The 23,080-nt window shown below is 32.4% G+C and overlaps 2 protein-coding genes across 2 annotated transcripts; one reads left to right on the plus strand and one right to left on the minus strand.

The window, feature by feature from the left end:
• Positions 1–2,998: 2,998 nt before the first annotated feature.
• LOC7472609 (FACT complex subunit SSRP1) lies at positions 2,999–8,246 on the plus strand. The gene is made up of 16 exons (XM_024600247.2): positions 2,999–3,266; positions 3,858–4,043; positions 4,425–4,527; positions 4,693–4,829; positions 5,062–5,145; positions 5,228–5,322; positions 5,488–5,596; positions 5,966–6,052; positions 6,132–6,224; positions 6,389–6,586; positions 6,697–6,842; positions 6,918–7,065; positions 7,281–7,379; positions 7,478–7,654; positions 7,748–7,826; positions 7,915–8,246. The coding sequence occupies exons 1-16, from the start codon at positions 3,213–3,215 to the stop codon at positions 8,043–8,045; spliced, it is 1,926 nt and encodes a 641-aa protein (XP_024456015.1). The 5' UTR covers positions 2,999–3,212; the 3' UTR covers positions 8,046–8,246.
• Positions 8,247–11,926: 3,680 nt separating this feature from the next.
• Positions 11,927–14,247, minus strand: LOC7472610 (pectate lyase). The gene is made up of 4 exons (XM_024599384.2): positions 13,827–14,247; positions 12,786–13,557; positions 12,445–12,687; positions 11,927–12,351 (listed from the first exon to the last, which is right to left on the minus strand). The coding sequence occupies exons 1-4, from the start codon at positions 14,015–14,017 to the stop codon at positions 12,130–12,132; spliced, it is 1,428 nt and encodes a 475-aa protein (XP_024455152.1). The 5' UTR covers positions 14,018–14,247; the 3' UTR covers positions 11,927–12,129.
• Positions 14,248–23,080: the final 8,833 nt, after the last annotated feature.

The following is a 23,080-nucleotide window of genomic DNA, read 5'->3' on the forward strand; positions in this document are numbered from 1 at the left end:
ATATTATTTTTTTGTTGTAAAATTTAGTAGCAATGGATTATAAAATAAAATTAGTGTTTTGCTTAGAGTAACATATTTTTCTCCTTGTTTAAATAAAGAACAATCGAACTTGTTAAAGTATAACTGACTTTGTGGTTTTTTGTCCCTGTACTTTTTTTTTTCGTGATTTGCTAATCATTGGTGAGGGTTCATTCCAATAGTGTTGGTGCTTTGATTCAGGTAATCTATGTATCACACTCTTATCAAACCAAATTCATTGGCTTTCTAGGATTTGTCTTCCTTTCGTGGGGGTTACGTGATAATGACGAGTTGGTATCAAAGTTTGGCTATATTTATCAAGTTATATCCTTATGTAATTCTCATTCCGCGTGTTAAAACTCATTATTTCGTTTGAATTATGGCATAAACTACTCTTACCAAAAAGATGCTATTTTGTTTCATTATTGTCACTACATATATCACTAATACAAAGGTCAAAAAAGAAAAAGAAAGTCGTCATTCAAACAAATATGTCATAGATTATATGATAAAAACTAAAATAAGGGGAAATTGGATCAAACCACATCATAATTACTTGAAAATGTATATTCTGATTCGTTGGAGTCTAATCACACTATATATTAAATTTTAGGTCATTTGGACATCAATTGGTTTAGGTTGCAGATTCAGTTTAATTTGTAAAAAAACGAGTTTGATTTGTGTCTACTATTGAAACTTGCTTTGCTACTATTGATTTAGGTAGCATACTAAAGTGTTGTTCAGGGTATTTGGATGTTAATCAAGTCGTTTTTATAATATTTACTTCTGATTTTTTTTATGTATTAAAAAAACATCCATATCTTGTATGAATTTTCTTGCTACTTGTGAAATTGTAATTATAGTTTTTTCTTTGCTTGTTTTCATATATTTCTTACTTCTTAATTCATTACATATATCTGGATTGCGTTACTAAGCTGTTCTATTAGCTGTGTTGAATTTCTAGGTGAAAAGCCTAATTGAGTGAAACACGAGAAAAGAGTAAACATGTGAGGGAGTGAATGAGGAAATATTTTTTTTCTTTATCACTAAAATATTTGTAGATTTAAAGATTTCATAGAACACCATTACAACACCACCAATTGGGAATCAGACTTTTCAAATTCAAATGTTAGCACAACAGATGGAAAGGTTGAATAGAGTAATAGACAATTTGGAGGATAGGAAAGAGATAAGGGAAAGTTTTGATGCTGAAATTGATGGTTTGAGAAATAGGGTTGATCAGTGTGGAAACAATGTTAGGAAGTGTGAAAGGTGTGTTAGTCCCCATGTTGACGATGATTTTGATGAGATGGGTGATGAGAATTATGATAGTGTAACTTTAGGCCATAAAGATCAGTTTGGGCATCTTAGAAACGATAGGTATGGGGGAGTTATGAAAGATTGATAGTTTAGCCAAGGAGATGATAGGAGTTATGGGTAATTTTAGGTACTGTGTGATGTGGTAGATAAGAGTTTGGATAGCATTACGATGAAAATTACTTTGTTTCAATGGAAAAATGATCTTGAGGCATATTTAGAGTGAGAGAAGAAGATGGAGCTTATATTTGATTGTCATAACTATTTAGAGGATAAAAAGATTAAGCTTATCATAATTGGGTTCATAGACTATGCCATTGTATGGTGGGATCAGTTTGTGTTAAGTCACAAAAGGAATCGTAGGAGGCTTATTGAGACTTGGAAGGAAATGAAGACTATTATGAGGAGATGTTTTATCCATAGTCATTATTATAGAGAATTGTATCAAAAATTGCAGTGTTTGAGCCAAGGAACAAAGAGTGGTGATGAGTACCACAAAGAGATGGAGATCACGATAATTCAGGCTAATGTAGTAAAGGATAGGGAGGCCACTTTAACTAAGTTCTTGAATGGGCTGAATTGCGAGATCTCGAATATTGTGGAGTTGTAACACTATGTGAATATGTGGAGTTAGAGGATACGATGCTTATTATCGCGGGTCGTGCCGCGACGTCGTCGTCGATGACAAAGACTTTTATCGTGCCTCTTGATGAGGTGTGGTGTGTCGGGAAGGGTTTTTGGATTTAATCATAAAATTATGATTAATGTTTAGGAGTCGCCACCTAATATTATGGTCACTAAAAACCTATGGTCTGCGAGAGTCTGGGTAAGGGACTGGTTGTGCAAGGGGAAGATACGTCACATCTAGTGCACCCTACTTGAGGTAAGTTGTATTGTTGTTTGATTATTTTTTCTAAGTCGGGTTTCTAATCGTTGGTTTTTTCTAAGGTTCAAGATAGATCTCTCTTTATGAGAAAGTCTCTACCTTACTGGGTTAAATCCTAACCGTTCTAAAGTCTAAATTTTAGCATTACATTTTTTAATTAGGGTTATTTAGGAGGACTATATATTGTTTTCTTTGCTGCAAAATTTAGCAGCCATAGATTATTGAATAAAATTGGTGTTTTGCTTAGAACAACATATTTTTCTCTTTGTTTAAACAAAGAACAATCGAACTTACCAGAGTATAACTAACTTTGTAGCATTCTTCATTATACTTCTCGTTCATGATTCATTAATCATTGATTGGGGGTTCATACCAATAATGTTGGTACTTTGATTCAAGTAATCTTTATTACACACTCCTATCATACCTGATTTTTTAGCTTTCTAGGATTTGTCTTTTCTACTCGTGAGTTATGTGACTACATGATCACGAGATTCGTATAAAAGGTAGACGAATGACCACCCATTTTTTTCATTGCATGTATTAGATATATCTAACAAGAATATCTATACACATCTTGGTAAGAAAAATAAAAAAATCATAAAATATAAGAATTTCATAATATCATTATCTCTAAAAAAAAAAAATATATTAAAATAATATAATTACCATGTCAATATTGGGGTAATAAAACTTATATAATCTAAGAAATTTTGCAAGTACAATTAATCAAATTAAAATCTTCAAATAAAAAAAATACATGTAATTTGCCACCATATGCTTTTGTTTCCATCTTCCTTCCCACGCGGCACACAAAGAAAGAAAACAGCGATCACCAATTTGGCGCTCAAATCCAAGGGTACGGGAGTCGCTCCGTTCATGCCTTCCCGATTTAAAAGACAAGAAAATCCCTCCCAAAAGGCAGAAACTCGTGCGCGCGCACACACACACTTTCTCTCTCTGTTCTCTGAATAAAAGTTTTGCAGGAGCAATGACGGACGGTCATCTCTTCAATAATATCTTTCTCGGAGGCCGTGGAGGCACTGTAATTACCTTCTTTCTCTCTTAAATTTATTACTTTTACTCTTCGATTTTGAAACCATACCTTGTTTGAACCCTAATTCCTTTTCTTTTCTTTTTTTGTATTTCAATTCTGCTTTTTGAGACCCTAATTTTATTCTAATTCCTACTTTGTCTGTGTTTTGGGTTGGAAAATCATGTTCTTAGATTGTTGTTCATGAAACCCTAATCAGTTGGCTAATTCGTTTTTGGAGTATTGAACAAATTATGAATAATTGGCAAACAATCTCAAAAGATTATTAAAAAAAAAGCGATTTAAGGTTTAGGTTTGACGGGTTGCTGAGAAAAGTTAGTATGGATACATGAAATAGTGGTTTTATAATAACCGTTTCTTAAGTTTAAACTCTACTATAGTCAATATGATACCTTTGGTATCGATACACTAATTTTTTAGATTTGAGGCTTTAGTTATATGTGATTTCTTAGTGAGTTCATGGTATTGTTACCCTAATTTGTTGAAATGCCTTGTAAAATTTGGAGTCTATTTTTCGAATGGAGAGCAAGAAAGAGAATTGAAAATTGGAATCTCATATATGTTCATATTGTCACATTTCAGAACCCTGGACACCTTAAGATATCTCCAGGGGGGATTCTATGGAAGAAACAAGGGGGTGGTAAGGCAGTTGAAGTTGATAGAGCTGACATTCTTGGAGTGACATGGATGAAGGTCCCAAGGACAAATCAACTCAGTGTTCTAATTAAAGGTGGACCTTGGTACAAGTTTACTGGATTTCGTGATCAGGTTTTTCTCCAATGTCCTTGATATCTTATTTTTATAGTCAGAAGTTATTTGTGCATTTGTCTTGATGTTCAGAGAGTGTGTATTCAATTTGAGTGGAAATCAAGGTAATTTATGGCCTTTCCTCTCAAATTTTGAACATATTGATCCGCCTTGTAACCTAGCTTATCCCTACCTGCATGGCTTCAGGAACTTCTCATCACATTTAAGTTTCTGTGTCTGTAGTTTGTGGGTCTGTTAAATGATCACAATAGCCCTGGTGCATGTCAGTGACCGTTCATTAGTTACAACTTCTACTGAAGTTTTCAATTTCCTTTTTCCTTGTAAGTTTGATGTTTATAGTTTGTGATTTCTTACCTTGCTCATCTTTTGTTGGCCATGTAGGACTTATCTACCTTGACCAATTTTTTCCAAAGCCATGGAATAACACCAGAAGAGAAGCAGCTATCTGTCAGTGGTCGTAACTGGGGAGAAGTTGACTTAAATGGTGGGTAACTTTTTTGGACTTGCCTAGTTGCTGGATTGTCTTGCACCCTTTGGTTTTCTTTATAGCCTTTGTTGTTTATGACAGTAGTTAGCTTCTTTAGTGGTATGGCATTCTTTTATTCTGTCTTTATTGTGCTGTTGGCTTACATCTTCCAATCATTTGTAGGAAATATGCTTACATTTTTGGTTGGTTCGAAGCAAGCGTTTGAGGTATCTTTAGCAGATGTTTCACAAACACAGATGCAAGGGAAAAATGATGTCATCTTGGAGTTCCATGTGGATGATACTACTGGAGCAAATGAGGTCTGTTTATAGTGCTATTTGTCCTTTCTGAACAGTGCAAGCCATATGGCTACATTTCATGCATATGGGTCCACAATCCAGAATTATATGCAGGGGTCACCTCTATCACATTCTTGTTTTCTTCATTGCAGAATTGCATTAAGTACCTAGTAGAAAATAATGGTTCTGCATTTATATTTTCTTGTTTAGGATTGATGCTATCATTAGTAATTATATTTTGTTATGTTTACAGAAAGATTCGTTGATGGAGCTAAGTTTTCACATACCTAATAACAATACCCAATATATTGGTGATGAAAATCATCCTCCTGCTCAGGTGAGTTTCTTCCTTGTTATGACAATCATCTTTTTTACATCCTATGTATCTACTGATTTCTTGTCAATTGATTTTTTTTTAGGTTTTCCGTGACCTAATTGTGCAAAAGGCAGATGTTGGTGCTGGAGGTGAAGAAGCTGTTGTTACATTTGAGGGCATTGCAATCCTCACACCAAGGTAGAAATCGCAGACCCTGATCCCCCACCCACCCTCCCATGCATACTTGCATGCTCACCCATGTACTTCCATGCAAAAGCATAACTCAATCCATGTCATCTGCTGGTTCTTTAATGCTACTCTTTTAGATACATATGTGACTTGTAAAACTATTTTTCAATTTAGGGGTCGGTACAGTGTTGAACTTCATTTGTCTTTCCTGCGGCTTCAAGGACAGGCTAATGATTTCAAAATCCAGTATAGCAGTGTTGTCCGCCTCTTTTTGCTTCCAAAGGTTTGCTTTAATTACCTGTCCACTTATATAAGCATATGTATGTTTCAAATGATGATTTCCTTAGAGCCTTGGTATGATTTCAATCACTCATGTTCATGAAAGGCAGCGTTTAGTTACTGTTTCGGGATAAGAGAGACGGAGATAGTGGGACAAAGGGTACAAGAGGACATATCTCTTTGTACTTTTTGTATAGAAATCCACTCTCCAAAACTGTCCAAAAGATGGACTTATTTTATGTTTTTGTCCCTATCTTTCCAACCAAACACATTTTTGTCCCTCTTGTCTGTCTCTTTTATCTTGAGACAATAACCAAACGCTATCAAATGATTGCTAATGGAATCTAATGTGAGCTTGATTGATTTTTTACAGTTTAACCAGCCACACACCTTTGTTGTCGTGACTCTTGATCCACCTATCCGTAAAGGGCAAACTCTATACCCGCATATCGTGTTGCAGGTATTATTGATTGTATTACATTTGAACATCAGTTTGTGTTTTTGGATGTGTTTGGCATTCATTATTCTATTTTGTACAGTTCGACACTGACTTTGTAGTTCAAAGCAACTTGTCAATGAGTGAAGATCTTTTGTACACAAAGTACAAGGACAAGTTGGAGCCATCTTACAAGGTAATAACCTAGTTACATTCTGATTCGATCATGCTTCATGTGTTCTTCTTCTTCTTCTTCTTCTTGCAAGAAGGTAATCATCTCTTGTGATGTGGATATTTTAATCTAGGAGAGATTGGCTTGCAAGTTTGCATATAAAATTTATTTGTGTTGTGGATAAATAGGGACTTATTCATGAAGTGTTCACCACTATATTGCGTGGATTGTCTAGTGCCAAAGTTACTAGACCAGGAAAATTCCGTAGCTGTCAAGATGGCTATGCTGTGAAGTCATCGCTGAAAGCTGAAGATGGTGTCCTGTACCCACTTGAGAAGAGCTTCTTCTTCTTACCCAAACCTCCAACCCTCATTCTTCATGAGGAGGTATAGCTCTGCAAATTTTGTTCTTGATTAGTTCTTTGATATGCATATGATATATTTCAATTGGTTTTGTACATGCTTGTTTTAATTTTTTTTGTCTTTCGTCATACAAGATTGACTATGTTGAATTTGAGAGGCATGCAGCTGGTGGCTCAAATATGCATTACTTTGATCTTCTTATAAGACTTAAAACGGAACAAGAACATCTTTTCCGTAACATCCAGAGGAATGAATATCATAATCTTTTTGACTTCATAAGGTTTGGTTTATTTCTCACCTGACAGTTTGATTTTACACTGTTTTCAATGGCTTTACCTTTCATTTAATCATACAGTGGGAAGGGCATGAAAATTATGAACCTGGGAGATATGCAGACCGCAAAAGGAGTGGCTGCTGTTCTTCAGAATGATGATGATGATGCTGTTGATCCACATCTTGCACGCATTAGAAATGAAGCTGGTGATGACGAGAGCGATGAAGAGGCAAGTTCTTTTATCTATTTTTGAATTTTGTGCTGCATCTCCTGCAAGCTTGTAGGTACAGTATCTTTTAATTGTAGGGTTCACTTCATGTAAATACATAGCGTTATGCGCACCACTCTTGTTTGCACTCCATTTTCTACAGTTTTCCTATGCCTCTATTGAGATCTAACAGTTTTGCATTTATGCAATTGAATCTAAGCATGGTGATGTTGCAGGATGAAGATTTTGTCCTCGGGAAGGATGATGGAGGTTCTCCTACTGATGATTCTGGAGAGGAAGAATCTGATGCCAGTGAAAGTGGAGATGAGAAAGAGGCAATGCATTTATTTTCCTTTACCTTCATGCCCTATTGAAGAGGATTTGCTATATGGTAATTCGATTGATAATATTTCCAAATAATGGCCAATTGCAGAACCCTGGAAAAAAGGATTTTAAAAGGGAGGTTTCATCTTCCAAGGCTGTTACAAAGAGGAAAAGCAGAGATGGAGAGGAAAGCCAAAAGAAGAGAAAACCAAAAAAGAAGAAGGATCCCAATGCACCGAAGAGATCAAAATCTGCCTACGTGTTCTTCTCGCAAATGGAAAGGGAGGTGGGTTCATTGCTGTTCCATTGAAATCTCTGGTCATGATTTGCTCTTTGCTTGTTTTGGGTATGCTAATTATATTATTGTGTTTGGCAAAAGAATGTGAAGAAAAGTAACCCAGGAATTGTGTTTGGGGAGATTACAAAAGCACTTGCGGACAAGTGGAATGCTATGTCAGGTTTGCTTTTGTTTTTGTAGGTTATTCCCCAGATATCTCGCCAATATTAAAAATATTTCACCGTTTGTTCTTACCTGTTCAAATGCAGCGGAGGAGAAAGAACCGTACGAAGAAATGGCTCGAGATGATAAACAACGGTATAAATCGCAAGTCAATGATTACAAGAACAAGAACCCACAGCCAATGATGGTAGACTCTGGATACGAGTCTGACAGTTGAATAGATTGAAGCCCTATGTTCTAAGACTTTTCTTATGTTTGATTTTCCTGTCTTCATGCCATTGGTTTGAGAATTCTATGTTTCCATGGTGCCTTTTTTCTTGAATCATCCAAGACATTGTTGGTACTTTTGTGGCTGCTCTCAGTCAGGAATTGGGTGCCTTTTCCTCGGGTTAAAGACAATGAAATGGTTTTATACTAACCATCTTACCAAAGGAATCTTCATGGCTTAGCATCATAACTAGATATGTTCTGCCGTGAAAATTTCAACATAAAAAAATTGTTAAGAAAAAAAATTAACAATAAAGCACTGTAGCTTTTTTCATGTTTTTTTTTCTGTATTTTTTTTTCATTCCTTGTTTTTTTTTTTTTTTTTTTTTCATTTTTATTGTTTTTTTTCCATTCCCCACATGCTTTTTCTTTTTCTTTTTTTCTTTTTTTCTTTTTTTCCCCAAAATTATCAACTTTTTTTTTCATTTTTTTGTTTTTATGTTTTTTCTAAAAAAAATTATCTTTATCAATTTTATTTTTTTATAATTAAACTGGTTGAAAATTTAGTTTTATAGTTTTTTTTTATGTTTTTTTAAAATTATTTTTGTTGAATTTATTTTTTTAATATTGAGAAGGTTAAAAATTTAGCTTTATAGTTTTTTTTTTCTTTAAAACATTTCGGATTGCTATAGTGTTTTTTCATATGTTTTTTATGTTTTTTTTTTATGATTTTCTCTAAAATTATTTATCGATTTTACTTTTTTAATATTGAGTTGGTTAAGAATTACAACTGTAGTTTTCTGTACAATACATTGTGGATTGCTATAGTGTTTCTCTACATGAATCTTTTTTTTTTATGATTTTTCTTTTTTTATATGATTTTTTTCAAAATTGTCTTTGCTGCTTTTATTTTTTTAATATTAAGCTCATGAGAATTTAATTTTGTATTTTTTCTTTAAAACATTGTTGATTGCTACAGTCATTCTCCATATATTTTTTTTATGAATTTTTTTAAAATTATCTTTGTCAATTTTATTTTTTAATATTGAGTTGGTTGAGAATTATAACTGTATATTTCCTCATAAAATATTATAGATTGCTACAATATTTCCCGACTTTGAGTCATAGGTCCAATTGATTATTTAAATAATATTAACAAAAAAATATCTAACAATGATAGATAAATTAACAAAAAAAAAACATAAAAAAAGATAAAAAGAATCTGATCTATACTTATACTGAATGAAAAAATTGAAAAAAGAAGAAGTAACAAAACAAAATTTTAATTGAATTGGATTGTAAACTTTGTTGGTATAGGTATAAAATTGAAATAATTTCATATAAAAAAATTTTGAATATCAAATTTTAATAAATAACTTTATATAAAGCAAAAGCAAAAGAAAAAATTTTAAGTTAAAACTTAATCTCTAACAAATAAAATGTTGCAAAATGAAAATAAAAAAAATATATAATTAAAAAATATTGAAAAAACTTGATCAGAGGGGTCAAGATTCAAAACCTTTGACTCAGTCGTGATACTTGGATAACTGCATTTGAAAGCAAATTAAAAAAAATAATGAAGTTTAATGATTAAACAATTAAATGTTGAAGGAAAAAAATGAAAACAAAAAAACTGGAAAAGCAATGAAAAAAAAATATTTGTTAACCCCACGACCATGTGTACATGATCAGAATAACTTAATAAAAAAAACAAGAAAAAACAAGACAGTACAAAGACCAATTTCTAATAAATAAAATGTTGAAAGATAAAACTAAAATAAATTATTTTAAGATTTAACACCAATAACTCTAGTTATTAACAAAAGACTAACCCCAAATGAGACAAATTATAAAAAATAAAAAAAATCATAAATTTTAAAAAAATAAAAACATTTTTATACTAGATTCAGTCTAATCTCTAAACTCATAACCTATAAAATTCACATACAAGAAAGAAAGTAGGGGAATTTTTTTTTTATATATACGAACCCCCATTTCATTTTAAATGTGAATTGGGTTGAATTGGCCGTGAACTGTGTTAAAATATAATATATTAAGTTTGTTGTGTTTTTTTTTTTTCCCTTAAGGTGTTTCAGCGTATGCCATCATTGTTTTTCTTGAATTTTAATATAATTGAGAAATGGATGCTTGATTGAGATTTTTCTCTTAAACTTAGAGGGTCAATGAAGACATAAAATATGGGACACCTCATAAATCTCAATGGAGGTAATTCAGATATACACCATAAATAAAACATTAATTATAACTATATAATTAAAGAGATCAGTTTTTTACTATGTAATCCAAGTTAAAAGACTGATGTTTTTAGTTATAAGTTTTTTTTTTTGCTTTTTTGTTTTTAATTAATTTTTTTATTTGATTTAGTTCGTTGATATTAATATTTTTTCTATTTAGTTATCACACTCTCATGACACGGATCTCAGGTTTGACGGGTTAACTCAGTTGATTCAATTTTTTTTAATTAGTTTTTTTCTTCTAATTTTTTCTTTTAATATCGATTTGATTGAGAATTAAACCTCATGATTTATTTTGTTTACTTTTCATTAGATTATTGTGATCTCATGAGGAGATTTTACAGTACCCCTCATTGCAAAGTACTATTCATTGGAATAGTGCTTTGCTTTTTTTTTTCCTTTTCAATTAATTTTTTTTTTAAATTTCATTCTTTAATATTAATTTTTTTTTCTAATTAGTTATCACACTTTCATGACACGACCTTGTAGCCAGACCTACAAAGGCTCTCAGGTCTGGTGTTGCAACCAAACCCAAGGTTCTTGGGTCTGACATTGTAGCCAGACTCAATTAAACTTGAGTCATGCAAGTTTAATATTATTATTAATATTAAAAATATTATTATTTGTATTATAAATATTATTATTTTTACTATAATGAATATTGCTAATATAATAATTAACAATTTTTTTAAAAAATATTATTAATATTGAAAAATAACCATAGATTTGATTTAAAGGGTAAAATTTAAAACTATAAGAACTTGAGTTAGACATATTTAATATTATAAATATTATTATTGTCATTATTATTAATATAATTATTAATAAATTTTAAAAAAATATTATTACTATTGAAAAAAAAAACCATAGATTTGATTTTAAAGGTAAAATTAAAAATTATTATTATTGTTATTGTTGTTGTTGTCGTCGTCGTCGTTGTTATTCTTATTATTATTATGATTATTAATGTTATTCTTAATATTGTTAGTATTTTTATTTTTATTATGATTATTAGTGTTATTCTTAATATTGTTATTATTATTAAATTTGAAAAAAAATATTATTACCATTAAAGAAAAACCATAAATTTGATTTGAAAGTATTAAAAACTATAAAAACTTAGATCAGATAAGATTAATATTATTATTTTTATTCTTATTAGGGAAACCAAACCCCAGAAACTTAGGTCTGGCTGGGGCGCCAGATCCAAGTTTATAATCATTAGTCTTCTTATTCTTATTATTATTGTTATTATTATCATTATCATTAATATTTTTTTTAAAAAATATTATTACTATTAAAGAAAAATTATAAATTTGATTTCAATGGATAAAAAACTATATGGAACTTAGGTCAGAAAAATTTAATACTATTATTAATATTAAAAATATTATTATTTGTATTAAAAATATTACTATTAATATTATAATTAATATTATAAATATTATTTTTGAGTCGGTTCGTTGCAATCAAACTTAAAGCTTTTGGAACTAGTTTTGTAAATAATCTTAATGTTATTGACCATTAACGTCTTTTAATATTTTTTTTATATAAAAAAAAATTACAGTGAAAAGCTAAAGTGAAACAATAGAAAAAACTGACGAATTCTTTGTCCCATCTTTAAATGGTCCACAAAAAAAAAAACAACATCAACGTAGTACATTAATAATTAATTGTAATGCTTACATTTTTTGGTTTCGTATTTTGCCCTCCGATTCCAATTTCTCCTCCCAACAAACACGCAAATTGATAACAGCAACAACGTTAAAATTGTTCTCCTTCACATGTCCTTGTTCGTGAGGTTTAAGGTTCCACAGATTACCATGGGACTTGATCTTTCTAGCATTTTCTACCTGGTTTGCAATCAAGTGCCCCAGCAAAGCGAGTCATCCTTGTAGCAACTGCACCGGGTTTGGCTTTGATCATGAACTTCCTGTTCGGTTTCTTGGTTCTCGGCTGGCCAGATTGAACAAAGAAGGCTCCATTCATCATTAGATCGTTCTCTGATCTCCATGTCCATTTACTCCATTCTCCCTTCGTTGCATAGTCCCTCTTGGTCACCTGCATTTTAATTTGCAGGTATCATCAAAACATTTATTTATCGTATTATTTATGGGATTTAATTAATGTAATGCATGATCTTGTTTTGTTTACCTGTTTTAGATGACTCTCAGGTGGTGCGATGAAGCGGTTACCCTGGCTGATAATGGTAGGATGTTTGCTGCCACCAATAGCATACAGGCGCCAATGAGTGTAGTCATTATTAACAACATGGAAGAAACCCCATCTGCATCTTGGCATTCTCTGTACAAGCCCCTGGCCAAAATGATTGAATGCAACTGTGACTTGCATAAGATGATCGCCTGAGTAGCTATCACTTGCTCCCAGCAAGATGGCCTGCAATTCTCAATATATATCAAATCGTCATCTCTCTGCAACAAATAAGAAGAAAAATTATATTTAAGTTTTAAATAAGAAATGATATTGTAGCTTACATCATTGTGGTGGGTGAAATGGCAATTGGAAATGGTAATTGCAGTGGATCCCATAATTGCATCTATGAGTCCATCGGTGCAGCGAGACATGGAAACGTGATCGATCCAGACATCGGTGGAGCCGAAGATGGAAATTCCATCTCCATCACTGTTGGTCCTGATTCCATAATGGTCCACGGAGTCCCTAATATTCCCACCGCTAGTAGCAATAATGTGATGAATGCGAATTCCATGAATGATTACGTTATGGATGAATTGTATTGTAATGCCACCTCCATAAGAGATGTGTACATGGTGCCCACGCCCATCAATCGTCTTATGGCTAGACATTATCAACTCTTTCGACAACTTAATGTTCATGTTCTTTGAAAATATGATCCACAATGGCTCCTTTTGGATCACAGCATGACGCAAAGTCCCAGGTTTTGGCTTCATAACATTGTTGTCCGAGCTATCTGTCACAACATATATCCTTCCGGCCATTCCTCCAGTAGTCCTACGCCCAAAACCAAGCGCACATTTTGCTAACTGCTTGCGGTTTTTTGCCCAGTTCCTTTGGCACCTCCAGCACCTGTCAATTGGGTTGGTCACCTGGCATGGACCTGCGTATTTTTTCCTCCCTTGCCTCAGGTTCCTTCTAGTGCTGTTAGCGAACTGTTCAAAATCGGCATCGTTATCGTTATCGTTATCATCATCATCAAGGTCCAAATTAGTGATGTTTGTGCTCCCAAAAGCACCATAAAGGCTGCTGCTATTCTTTGCAAGAGAGTATCTTCCCCCAGTTAAAAAGAAAAGGAAAAAAGATTGTCAAAATCATTATAATATTTCATAAATGTGCCATGTAAATTAATTCTGCATGCTGTAACAAAAAATATCGTCGAGCGCATACGTTAGTATAGCAAGTTCCTATATATCTTATCCGATCTAGGCGCTTGCTTCTTAGTTCAAAGAGAAATTAAGACTTTATAAAATAAATAAATGGTGATACATTGTGTACTGATGATCAATAATGAAATGGAGAAAATGATGTTGGGAATTCACTTGTTAACTTCAACGTTGAAAGCATCGGTTGCCTCTTCCGGGTCGGGTACGTAGGCTTCCAATGTCATCTTCTTAGCATCCTGCGCTCGTTTTTGCCACACATCGTCGAAAATGCCAATGTCTGCCAGCAGGCTTGGAATCAATGTTGCAAGAGTAAAAACAAAGATCAGCATGGCCTTACCCACTGCCATCTTCTTTGTATGTAATATATTATGAATGTTAACAAGTTCTGACCAAAAGTAGTCCTGGACGTCCTAGGTCCGTTATAGATTAAGGTCTCCGGTTGAACCACTGGGCGCGGCGGGTTCGTAAATCTTCTTATGGGTTCAGACCGAAATAGACCAGAAAAAATTGAACCTAGCTAGGTGAATTTTTGAGCTATCTGCATAGCTTGTGTTTGGTTTATGAATTGAACACATAGGTTTGACGTTGTGGGCATGCTTAAATACTATCCAATAACTTGGGAGATCTAAAATTAGAAGCGTAGAGAAAGGAATACCATTCTGTGCTAATGGTTGACAGTACATGCACAGCAACAAAGATTGACTGACTGAGGATTAGTCTCTAACAAGGAGAAGAAATGGTCTCGAACGAGACCCTATGTTGCTAATATACATACATGCAAGCTATTTTCTCTTCTTTTTCACGCCTGTCCCAACCTGGTTCATGGTTGACTCCATGCCAGCAATTTCTCTTCTTTTTCACGCCTGTCTCAACCTTGCGCATGGTTGACTCCATGCCAGCAAGCAATGTTTTTTTTATCAAATCCTTGCTTTAAATAGCTTACAATCAACCATGCATGTTTTTAGACCAACGATCGATATATAATAATTAGAACTGCCTTGCAGCTTCCAAACAATGAGCTAGATCAGCTGTTGCAGAGTTTTCTTTCTTCTCTTTTCTTTTGTTGTTTTTCAATTTCTTTTGTTTCGCAGGCCGGCAGGCAGGCATGCATGCATGCAGCCATCCATGCATGGATCTCCTTAGCTGCTTGAATCAACAGAGAATTGGAGGGAAGTAAGGGTGCTCTTAAAAATGGCTGAACCTATTATGCCCAGCCCCCATATATATACATAAACACATCCATCACGGTTTAGACACATCTTGAACACGGAATATTAATTAGTGAAGTTGCGCCCGCTAGCTAGATAGCTGTCGATTTTGTTATAAATTAAGACCATAAAAACTAGCTAGCTAGCCAAGAAAGATTTAATTAAAAATATATTAAGTACAATCAGCTTGCTCTAGCTTATCAAGGACTGCTAGATATATAGTCATCAATTTTTATTACCAAATCTAATTGTGAATTATAATATTGAACATCGATCATTGGGTACTTTCATGTTTAAAAACGCAGCTTATCTTTTGGGTGTCTTCTATTTATTTACATCGAATATATATAAAGAAGGGGATTTTACTTTCCTATTCCTCACGAAGTATTATTTGTTGAAATAATGCTTTATTTTGTTTTATATTTTTGCTATTTTATTAAATTTTTTTTGTTTAATTTCATTTTTTAATATTAATTTTTTTTCTATTTAGTTATCATACTCTCATAACACGGATCCCAGGTTTGATGAGTTAACCTGTTTTGGCGGGTTAACCTAGTTGACCCATATTTTTTTTCTTCTTCCAATTTCATCATTTAATATTGATTTGATTGAGAATTAAACTTCATGATTTGTTTTGTTTACTTTTCATTAGATTATCATGATCTTATGACACGAGAATAATGCTTAACAGATAAACCCTAGTTAACTCGGGTTTTTTTTCTTTTATTTAATTGGTTTTTTTTAAAAAATTATCATTCAACATTTGGTCGGTTGAGAATTGAACTTCATAATCTATTTTGATTAGTTTTTTATGAGAACACCTTGTTCTTAAGATCAAGGTCATGAGTTTTGACATTTTAACCCTGGTTAAATCAGGTTGTTTTTTATTTTTTTTTATTTTCTTTCTAAGAGGTTAAATTGGTCTTATTACCTGGGTCACGAGTCCTTCAACATTAAACTTTCTTTTTATTGGGTTGTCCTTGTCTCATGACTCGGGTTGTGGGTTAACCTAATTGACTCATTTTTTCTCTCTTTTTTAATTGACTTTTTTTCTTCCCAATTTCATCAATTAACATTATATTTAATTGAGAATTAGACTTCATGATTTATTTTGGTTTGTTTTTCATTAGATTATCATGGTCTCATGACTCAGTAATAGTTCTTAACAGTTAACTCGGGTTAACTTGACTTATTTTTTATGTCATTTTTTTAATTAAAATTTTTATAATTATCATCATTCAACATTAGGCGATAGAGACGATTGAGAATTGAGCTTTATAATTTGTTTTAATTTTTTCTCTATGTGGTTATCTCAGTCTCAAGACCAAAGTCGCGGATTTGACAGATTAACCCGAGTTAAATCAAGTCATTTTTTTTTCTATAAGGTTATCTCAGTTTGATAACCCGGGTCATGGGTTTGGTGGATTGACTCAGGTTTTTTTATGTTCTTTTTTTAATTGATTTATTTTTTAATCTCATCCTTCAATATTGGGCTGGTTAGGACATATTTCGTCGGTAAACCAGAATGTAATGAATACCATGAATAGTGTCATTGAGAAGTGAACAGTTCTCGTGTTCTCAAGAATATACCATTAGACACATTCTATCGGTATACCCATATGTAATGAACACCATGAACAATACCAAGGTGAAGGGAAACAGTTCTCATGGTTTCTGAAATATACCAATAGACATATTCTGTTGGTATACCCGTATGTAATGAACATCTTAAATAGTGTTAGGGTGAAGAGGCATAGTTCTCATGGTCTCTGGAATATACCGACATACATATTTCAACCCATATGTAATGAACACTATGAACAATGTTAGTGTGAAGGGGAATAATTCTCATGTTCTCTAGAATATATCAATGAATACATTATGTCGGTATACTCGTATGTAATGTATAGTCTATCGGTATTTTCATCGGTGTAAAACAGTTTCTGATGCCAAATTATATATGTATTCCCTATCTATCCATTCTGCAAATATTTAATTTCACAGCTGCACACACAACACAATAACATCAATTCACATAACAATAATAAAATAAATATTTCTTTGTCATTCAATAATAAATTAACATCATTGTCATTATATTGAAGTGAATTTTGTCTATAAATATTACATTATAGTTTCTGGCATTACACATTAGTGTTGTGCAAATTAATCAGAATTCTCTTCTTCTTCATCAATTGACTGGTCCTCATCTCCATCGTAATCTTGTACGTTGATTTCATCATTATCATCTTCATCGACTTATGTATGTCCACTAGAGCTCAAACTATCATTCAACTCCTCAACATCAACATCAATAAAAATATTCTCGACGATGTGAAAATTTGAATTTTCTTCTAAGTCATTAGATGAAGCAACTCGATATGGATCAACTAATTCACCAAGTTGAAAGATATCATCTCCCATATTTAATTGATCATTGTCATCCTGAACAACCTTGACATGACCCCTGGGTTTGGTTTTCACAATGGATAACCAGTCAGCTCTTGAACGATCCTTTCTAAAGGAAAGATTGTATGTGTAATAAACTTGCTGACATTGCTTGATGAAAACAAAGACATCGTCACCGTTGCAGAGTCTAGCCTTTGAATTAATTTCAATCAAACCATGATGGGGATCTACTCTGATTTCTCTTTTAGTGGTGTCACACCAATAGCATTTGAATAAAAACAATTTATTCTGCTTGCTATGATATTGCAATTCAATGAACTCTTCCAACTTCTTATAGTAGTCAACTTCAAACTCATTAGAAATCGATCCCTTAACACAAACCCCCATTGTTATATGTCTTCCTTCCATGTTCATATTCTTTAGTATGAAACACATGTCCATTGATAAAATACTCGTTATAGCACTTCATCTTTCTTTCAGGACCCAGACATAATAAAGACAAAGTAACACTAACATTCCTTCTCAATTGATAAACTTGGTACATGAAATACAACTATGAACAACTAACAAGAAATGTGTAATGAAATTAAGTATCTTGAGAGATAAGAATAATTAAACAGTACTTACATGTGTTCTGAACCACGTGGAAAATTGTTCATCTTGTAATAAAAAGATTTGGAATTCAGTCAGCTGTGAGTTTTGCGACATAAAATATTGACGATGTTGTCTGCAAGGAATTAAAAAATGTATTATTTTATGATATTATAAGAGATAAATTGTTTGAAAATAGCAACATGTTAAGTACTATACTTACTGAATAAAAGACCTCAGTTCATTGCAGTTAAATAACATATAATTATGTGCTTGTCTGAATTCTATTTCTGACAATATCTTCCCTTTATAGCATTTATTGGTACGGGTTATCAAGGATGAGAGAATATTGACAAGTTCCCACTCGAAGGCACTTCCTCACCATCATCATACCTTGCAATGCGGTTGATTCTTGTTCTCAATTGAAACTTGAAATAGTATGAGATAAATGTTGAGATCTCTTCAACAATATAAGCTTTGCATATCGAAGCTCAATATGTGCCTTGTTTTTTACTTCTCTCTTAGGTTGAACAAGTACTTGTATGGTATTAAATGAATGTTTTGAAATATGCAAACAAAGATAATAAAATTTTAATTATGATGCATGTGTAACCCTAACCTTTTGAATGGATACATCTATATATATTGGACTAGGCCTTCAACTTTTACCTCAAATGGTAATTGTATGGATAAATGCTTCATTGAATCGAAAAATGATAGAGGGAATATCATCTCAAGTTTTCATATTGTTTGAGTGATATTAGTTTCAAGCCTTTTCATGTGTTGTGTCAGCAACTTGTTGGAGTGTATATTTTTAAAGAAGTTACTAATCTTTGTGAATGCATCTCATATCTCCTTTTGTAAAAAATTCTGGTAAACTAATGGAATGAGTGTTTGCTTATCATGTGATAGTCATGGCTCTTCATTCCATACAATCTGTAATTCTTTAAATTCATCAACCTTGATAAGTTTGAGGCATATCCATCAAAAAAATACAGACTTTTAAGCTATTGGTAAACAAGTAACTATTGTAATATTGCAGTCACATAAATTAATTACCCTAACTTAAACAAATAAGATAGTATAGAGCAAGTAAATGATCAATCCCACGAGAAAGATCTAGTTTAGGTTTTTATGCTAGATGTTTTAATGTTGGGGGGTTTTGAGGTTATCTAGGTTATGTTATGGTAAACAAAATAAAATAATCAAACTAAATTAAATAAACAGAAACCTATTAAGAGAAAAACCTTCATCTCAAGTAAACGTCCACCTATAAAAATCAAAATTGATCATTGAAATGATACATCAATTTATATTCTAAATATCTTTCTTTCCTTAACATTAGTTAGTTAACTGATCTACAGTGTAACTAACCCTAATCATTAAACAACCACAGTGTGCACACTAATAATATAATTCAATGGCAACCTTAAGAACTAGATAGGTTGATAAATCTAGACAACATAACTGTCTATAGTTTATGTTCAATTTAATTGAATGTTTTCCCTAAGATTAACAACACAAATCCGCTATAATTATTAAATCTAGTCGCTTCACATGTTTAACATCACAACTCTGGTTTTGATAGCAAACTTAGTAATAGATTGGTTTAGAATAATAACTTATAGTCTGCTCTAAGAATCAAACTAAACAATCATATAAAATAAACATAGAAAAACTTTCATACTCATCATATAAACTAAAAAGAAAAGATAGAATAGATCTCACAGTTTTTAAAATCTGGAGGTTTCTGTATCCTTTCAACCAAGACAAATAATTTCGCCTTGCATGTCTATCGAAAAACTAAGAAAGAGAAAAAAAAGATGAAAACATAATTTTAGGTATAAGAGAAAATGGTGAGAGTTTTCTTCTTCTTTTTGGTCGCCCTCTTCTCTTTTTTTCTCTCTTTTTTTATTTTATAGGAAACTCTAATCCCCACACCCCTCCAATCCGTTTGTATCCTTTAAAAAATAATCCTTTCCAAACTAGACAATCTACATTGAAGTAGTACAATAACTATTTTTCTAAAAAGAAAAAAAACTAGTCTTGCATAAAATCTTCAAGCTTTGACTTTAAACTTAGAAAATTAATTTTCCATATAAAGATCTTTTGCATACGAAGAAATAATTCCCATGTCAGTTTGGATGCTTTGGAAGTAAGTTGGACTTGTTTCTTCACAAAACCTGTCTACTGGTAGAATTCATAGGTTGTCTTGGAAAATCATATCTATCTCATATGAGCTTCTTTTTTTCTGCTGCAATTTGATAGTTTGATAGGTCGTTGAGTTAGGAATCCAACAAAATTAAGTTTGCATTAAATGAACTTCTCAAACTCAAGATATTCAAGTCGAAATGGTCGAAGGTCAAAACTGGCAGAATGCAATACTTGTCTTTGAAGGCTGTGATTTCCATGCCCTTTCTTTTTTATTTTTCTTGCCATATATGTATAGAAATGTATGGATATTAGCTTTCTAATGCCACTAGAACCACCTCATTTCAACCTCTACATCTCAAATTCTAGAAAAAACATCGACTAGAAGTCAAATCTACCAATATTCGACACGGGTTGGAAGATGGTCTGAATTTTATCTCTAATTTACTCCTTTTCAAATATTACATCCAAAAGTGCCTTCAAAACATGGACAAAATACTAGGTATATATGGGTAAAATTATTGAATAATATGGTTGTATCAGTAACTATGCATTATTATCTAAGGCGATGTTGGCTTTTGTCTTTACGACTCGTGACCCAACATAAACCAACTTCATATTTTTACGGTGACAAAAGAAAGCTATATTTATTTTAGCCTTGATGTTGTCATTTGTCTTCCCCTTCACGTCCATAACTGTGTTGAAAATGTTCCTAAATACATTCTTTTCTATGTGCATGACATCAAGGTTATGGCGGATGAGATTGATCTTCCAATAAGGAAGCTCGCAGAAAATACTTCAGTTTACCCAATTGTAGGTCAAACCAAAACACAATGTCACCGTACTCCGATAACACGTTATACAATTCTTCACCTAAAAGAAGCAATGGTGCAACATCCTTTTTAACTCTGTCAACAAAAAAGTCCTTCATGAACTTGTGATCTGTTGATAAGAACCGCCGGTGGCAGTCATAAAAAGACATTTTACCGATGTTTGTTAGCATGAATGCCTTGTTATTTATCATACAGTATGAACGTGCTAGCTTTTCATGCATGCTCTAACCATAAACCATTCTATAAGCTATAAAATCATTGATAGTCCACATCAAAGCTCTATTCATCATAAAATTTTGTTTCCTCAATACATCACAAGTCAAAGCTCTGAATGACCACAATTGCTTTAACTCATCAATCAATGATAAAAAAACAAACATCTATATTTTGACCTGGACTATTAGGACCAGGTATAACCATAGATAAAAACATGAACTCCGGTCTCATACACATCCTTGGTGGCAAGTTGTAAATCATGAGTATCACAGACCAACAAGAATAAGGAGCAGCAAATGACCCGAATAGATTGAATTTGTCTATACATAACACAAGATGCATGTTCCTTGTCTCCACTAAAAATTGAGGATGCACACTATTAAAGTGTTTCTAGGCTCCACCATAAAAAAAGGTGCACCATCACTCCATCTAACACATCATGTGATTGGTGCCATATTATGTGCTCAATAGTCTTTGGTGATATGAATAACCTCTGTAATGTAGATGTGATTGAGAAGTATATAAGTTTTCTGTATGTGACAAGAGTCCTTACCCTACCAGTCATGGGTTTATAACGAGAATGTCCATATGTTCTGCACTCGGTCAACTCTGTATTTTTAAGGTAATACAACATGTAGAAGTTTAGACACGTGTTAATTTTCTAGTATCCTAAACTGAGAGGTTTCATCATGTACTTACTGTGATTTGTGCAACTATCCTATAATGTTTGTCAGAATCTTTTAAAAGATCAAAAAATTTGGTCGCGTCTGCATTAGGTTCTTCGTTTACGATTGGACATTGACCGATATGACCATGATTCATTCTCATCGCATCCATAACCATATTCTTATAAGGATTACTATTGTCATCTAGAACTCCATACACATTACTAAAACTAGAAGTTGACCCAACTATCGTTTCTACTATGGTATTATAAGGAACATATGGTTCTCCGTGTGTATACCAATACATTTATTTCTCCATGAACCTTTTTTGTAGAAGATGTATCGTTACAACATCTGGATCGAGAAACTTTTTATTTTTACACTTCCTACATGGACATTTAATACCATCATTATAATAATATTTCTCCACTAATATTTCTTGAATTAGATAATGCATAATTAATAAAATTATGGACCTCATTACAATAATCCATCATCCGCAACCCTTGAGGTGAATCTCTATACATCCATGAACGATTATCCATTACTTATATCAAACCTAAATGGACATCTAATACCCCCTCTACTAATATTTCTTGAATTATATAGTGCATAATTAATAAAACTATGAACCTCATTACAATAATTCATCCTTCGCAACCCTTGGGGTGAATCTTTATACATCCATGAATGATCATCCATTACTTATATCAAACTTATATAAAATAATGATGACAACACGTATTAATTAACTATGTTAACTAAATAATTTGCAAAAATATTGGTTTAGCTCAAACTTATTCAATCTATCTTAATAGTACTCTTAATTCATTATCGACTATCTACATAATTCAAATTTCTACACATTTACCGAAAATTTCAACTTGGCAATAAAATTGACAAAATATAATACGAGACCATTAAATAAGCCATTATTTATTTCATCACAAAACACCTAAGTCAAAAATTCAACATAAGTATCAATTTACAAACAAATATAATTTTACAAAATCTAAAATAAACCCTGACATTTACAAATCATAAATCCATACAACAAATTTGTATGAAAAAAAAACTATAAAACAACTAAACACCCAAACAAAGTACATAAACTACAAAAAATATACAAAAAAATCAACATTTAAAATTGATTTCAAATAAAAAAATGGTAGATTTGCTTACTTAAAGTGGAGAATCCTTAACAAAACACGAATGCTGACAAACTGAGTATTGTGGTAGCCGGATTTGTTGTGAGAGGTTGAATTGTGTTGACATTGAGGGGAGAGGGCTGTTTGTTATAGAAAAATTGCACAAGGAAGAAGGAAAAATGGGGTTGG

The sequence above is a fragment of the Populus trichocarpa genome, chromosome 4 (genome assembly GCF_000002775.5).
Source record: "Populus trichocarpa isolate Nisqually-1 chromosome 4, P.trichocarpa_v4.1, whole genome shotgun sequence".
NCBI classification, from domain to species: domain Eukaryota; kingdom Viridiplantae; phylum Streptophyta; class Magnoliopsida; order Malpighiales; family Salicaceae; genus Populus; species Populus trichocarpa.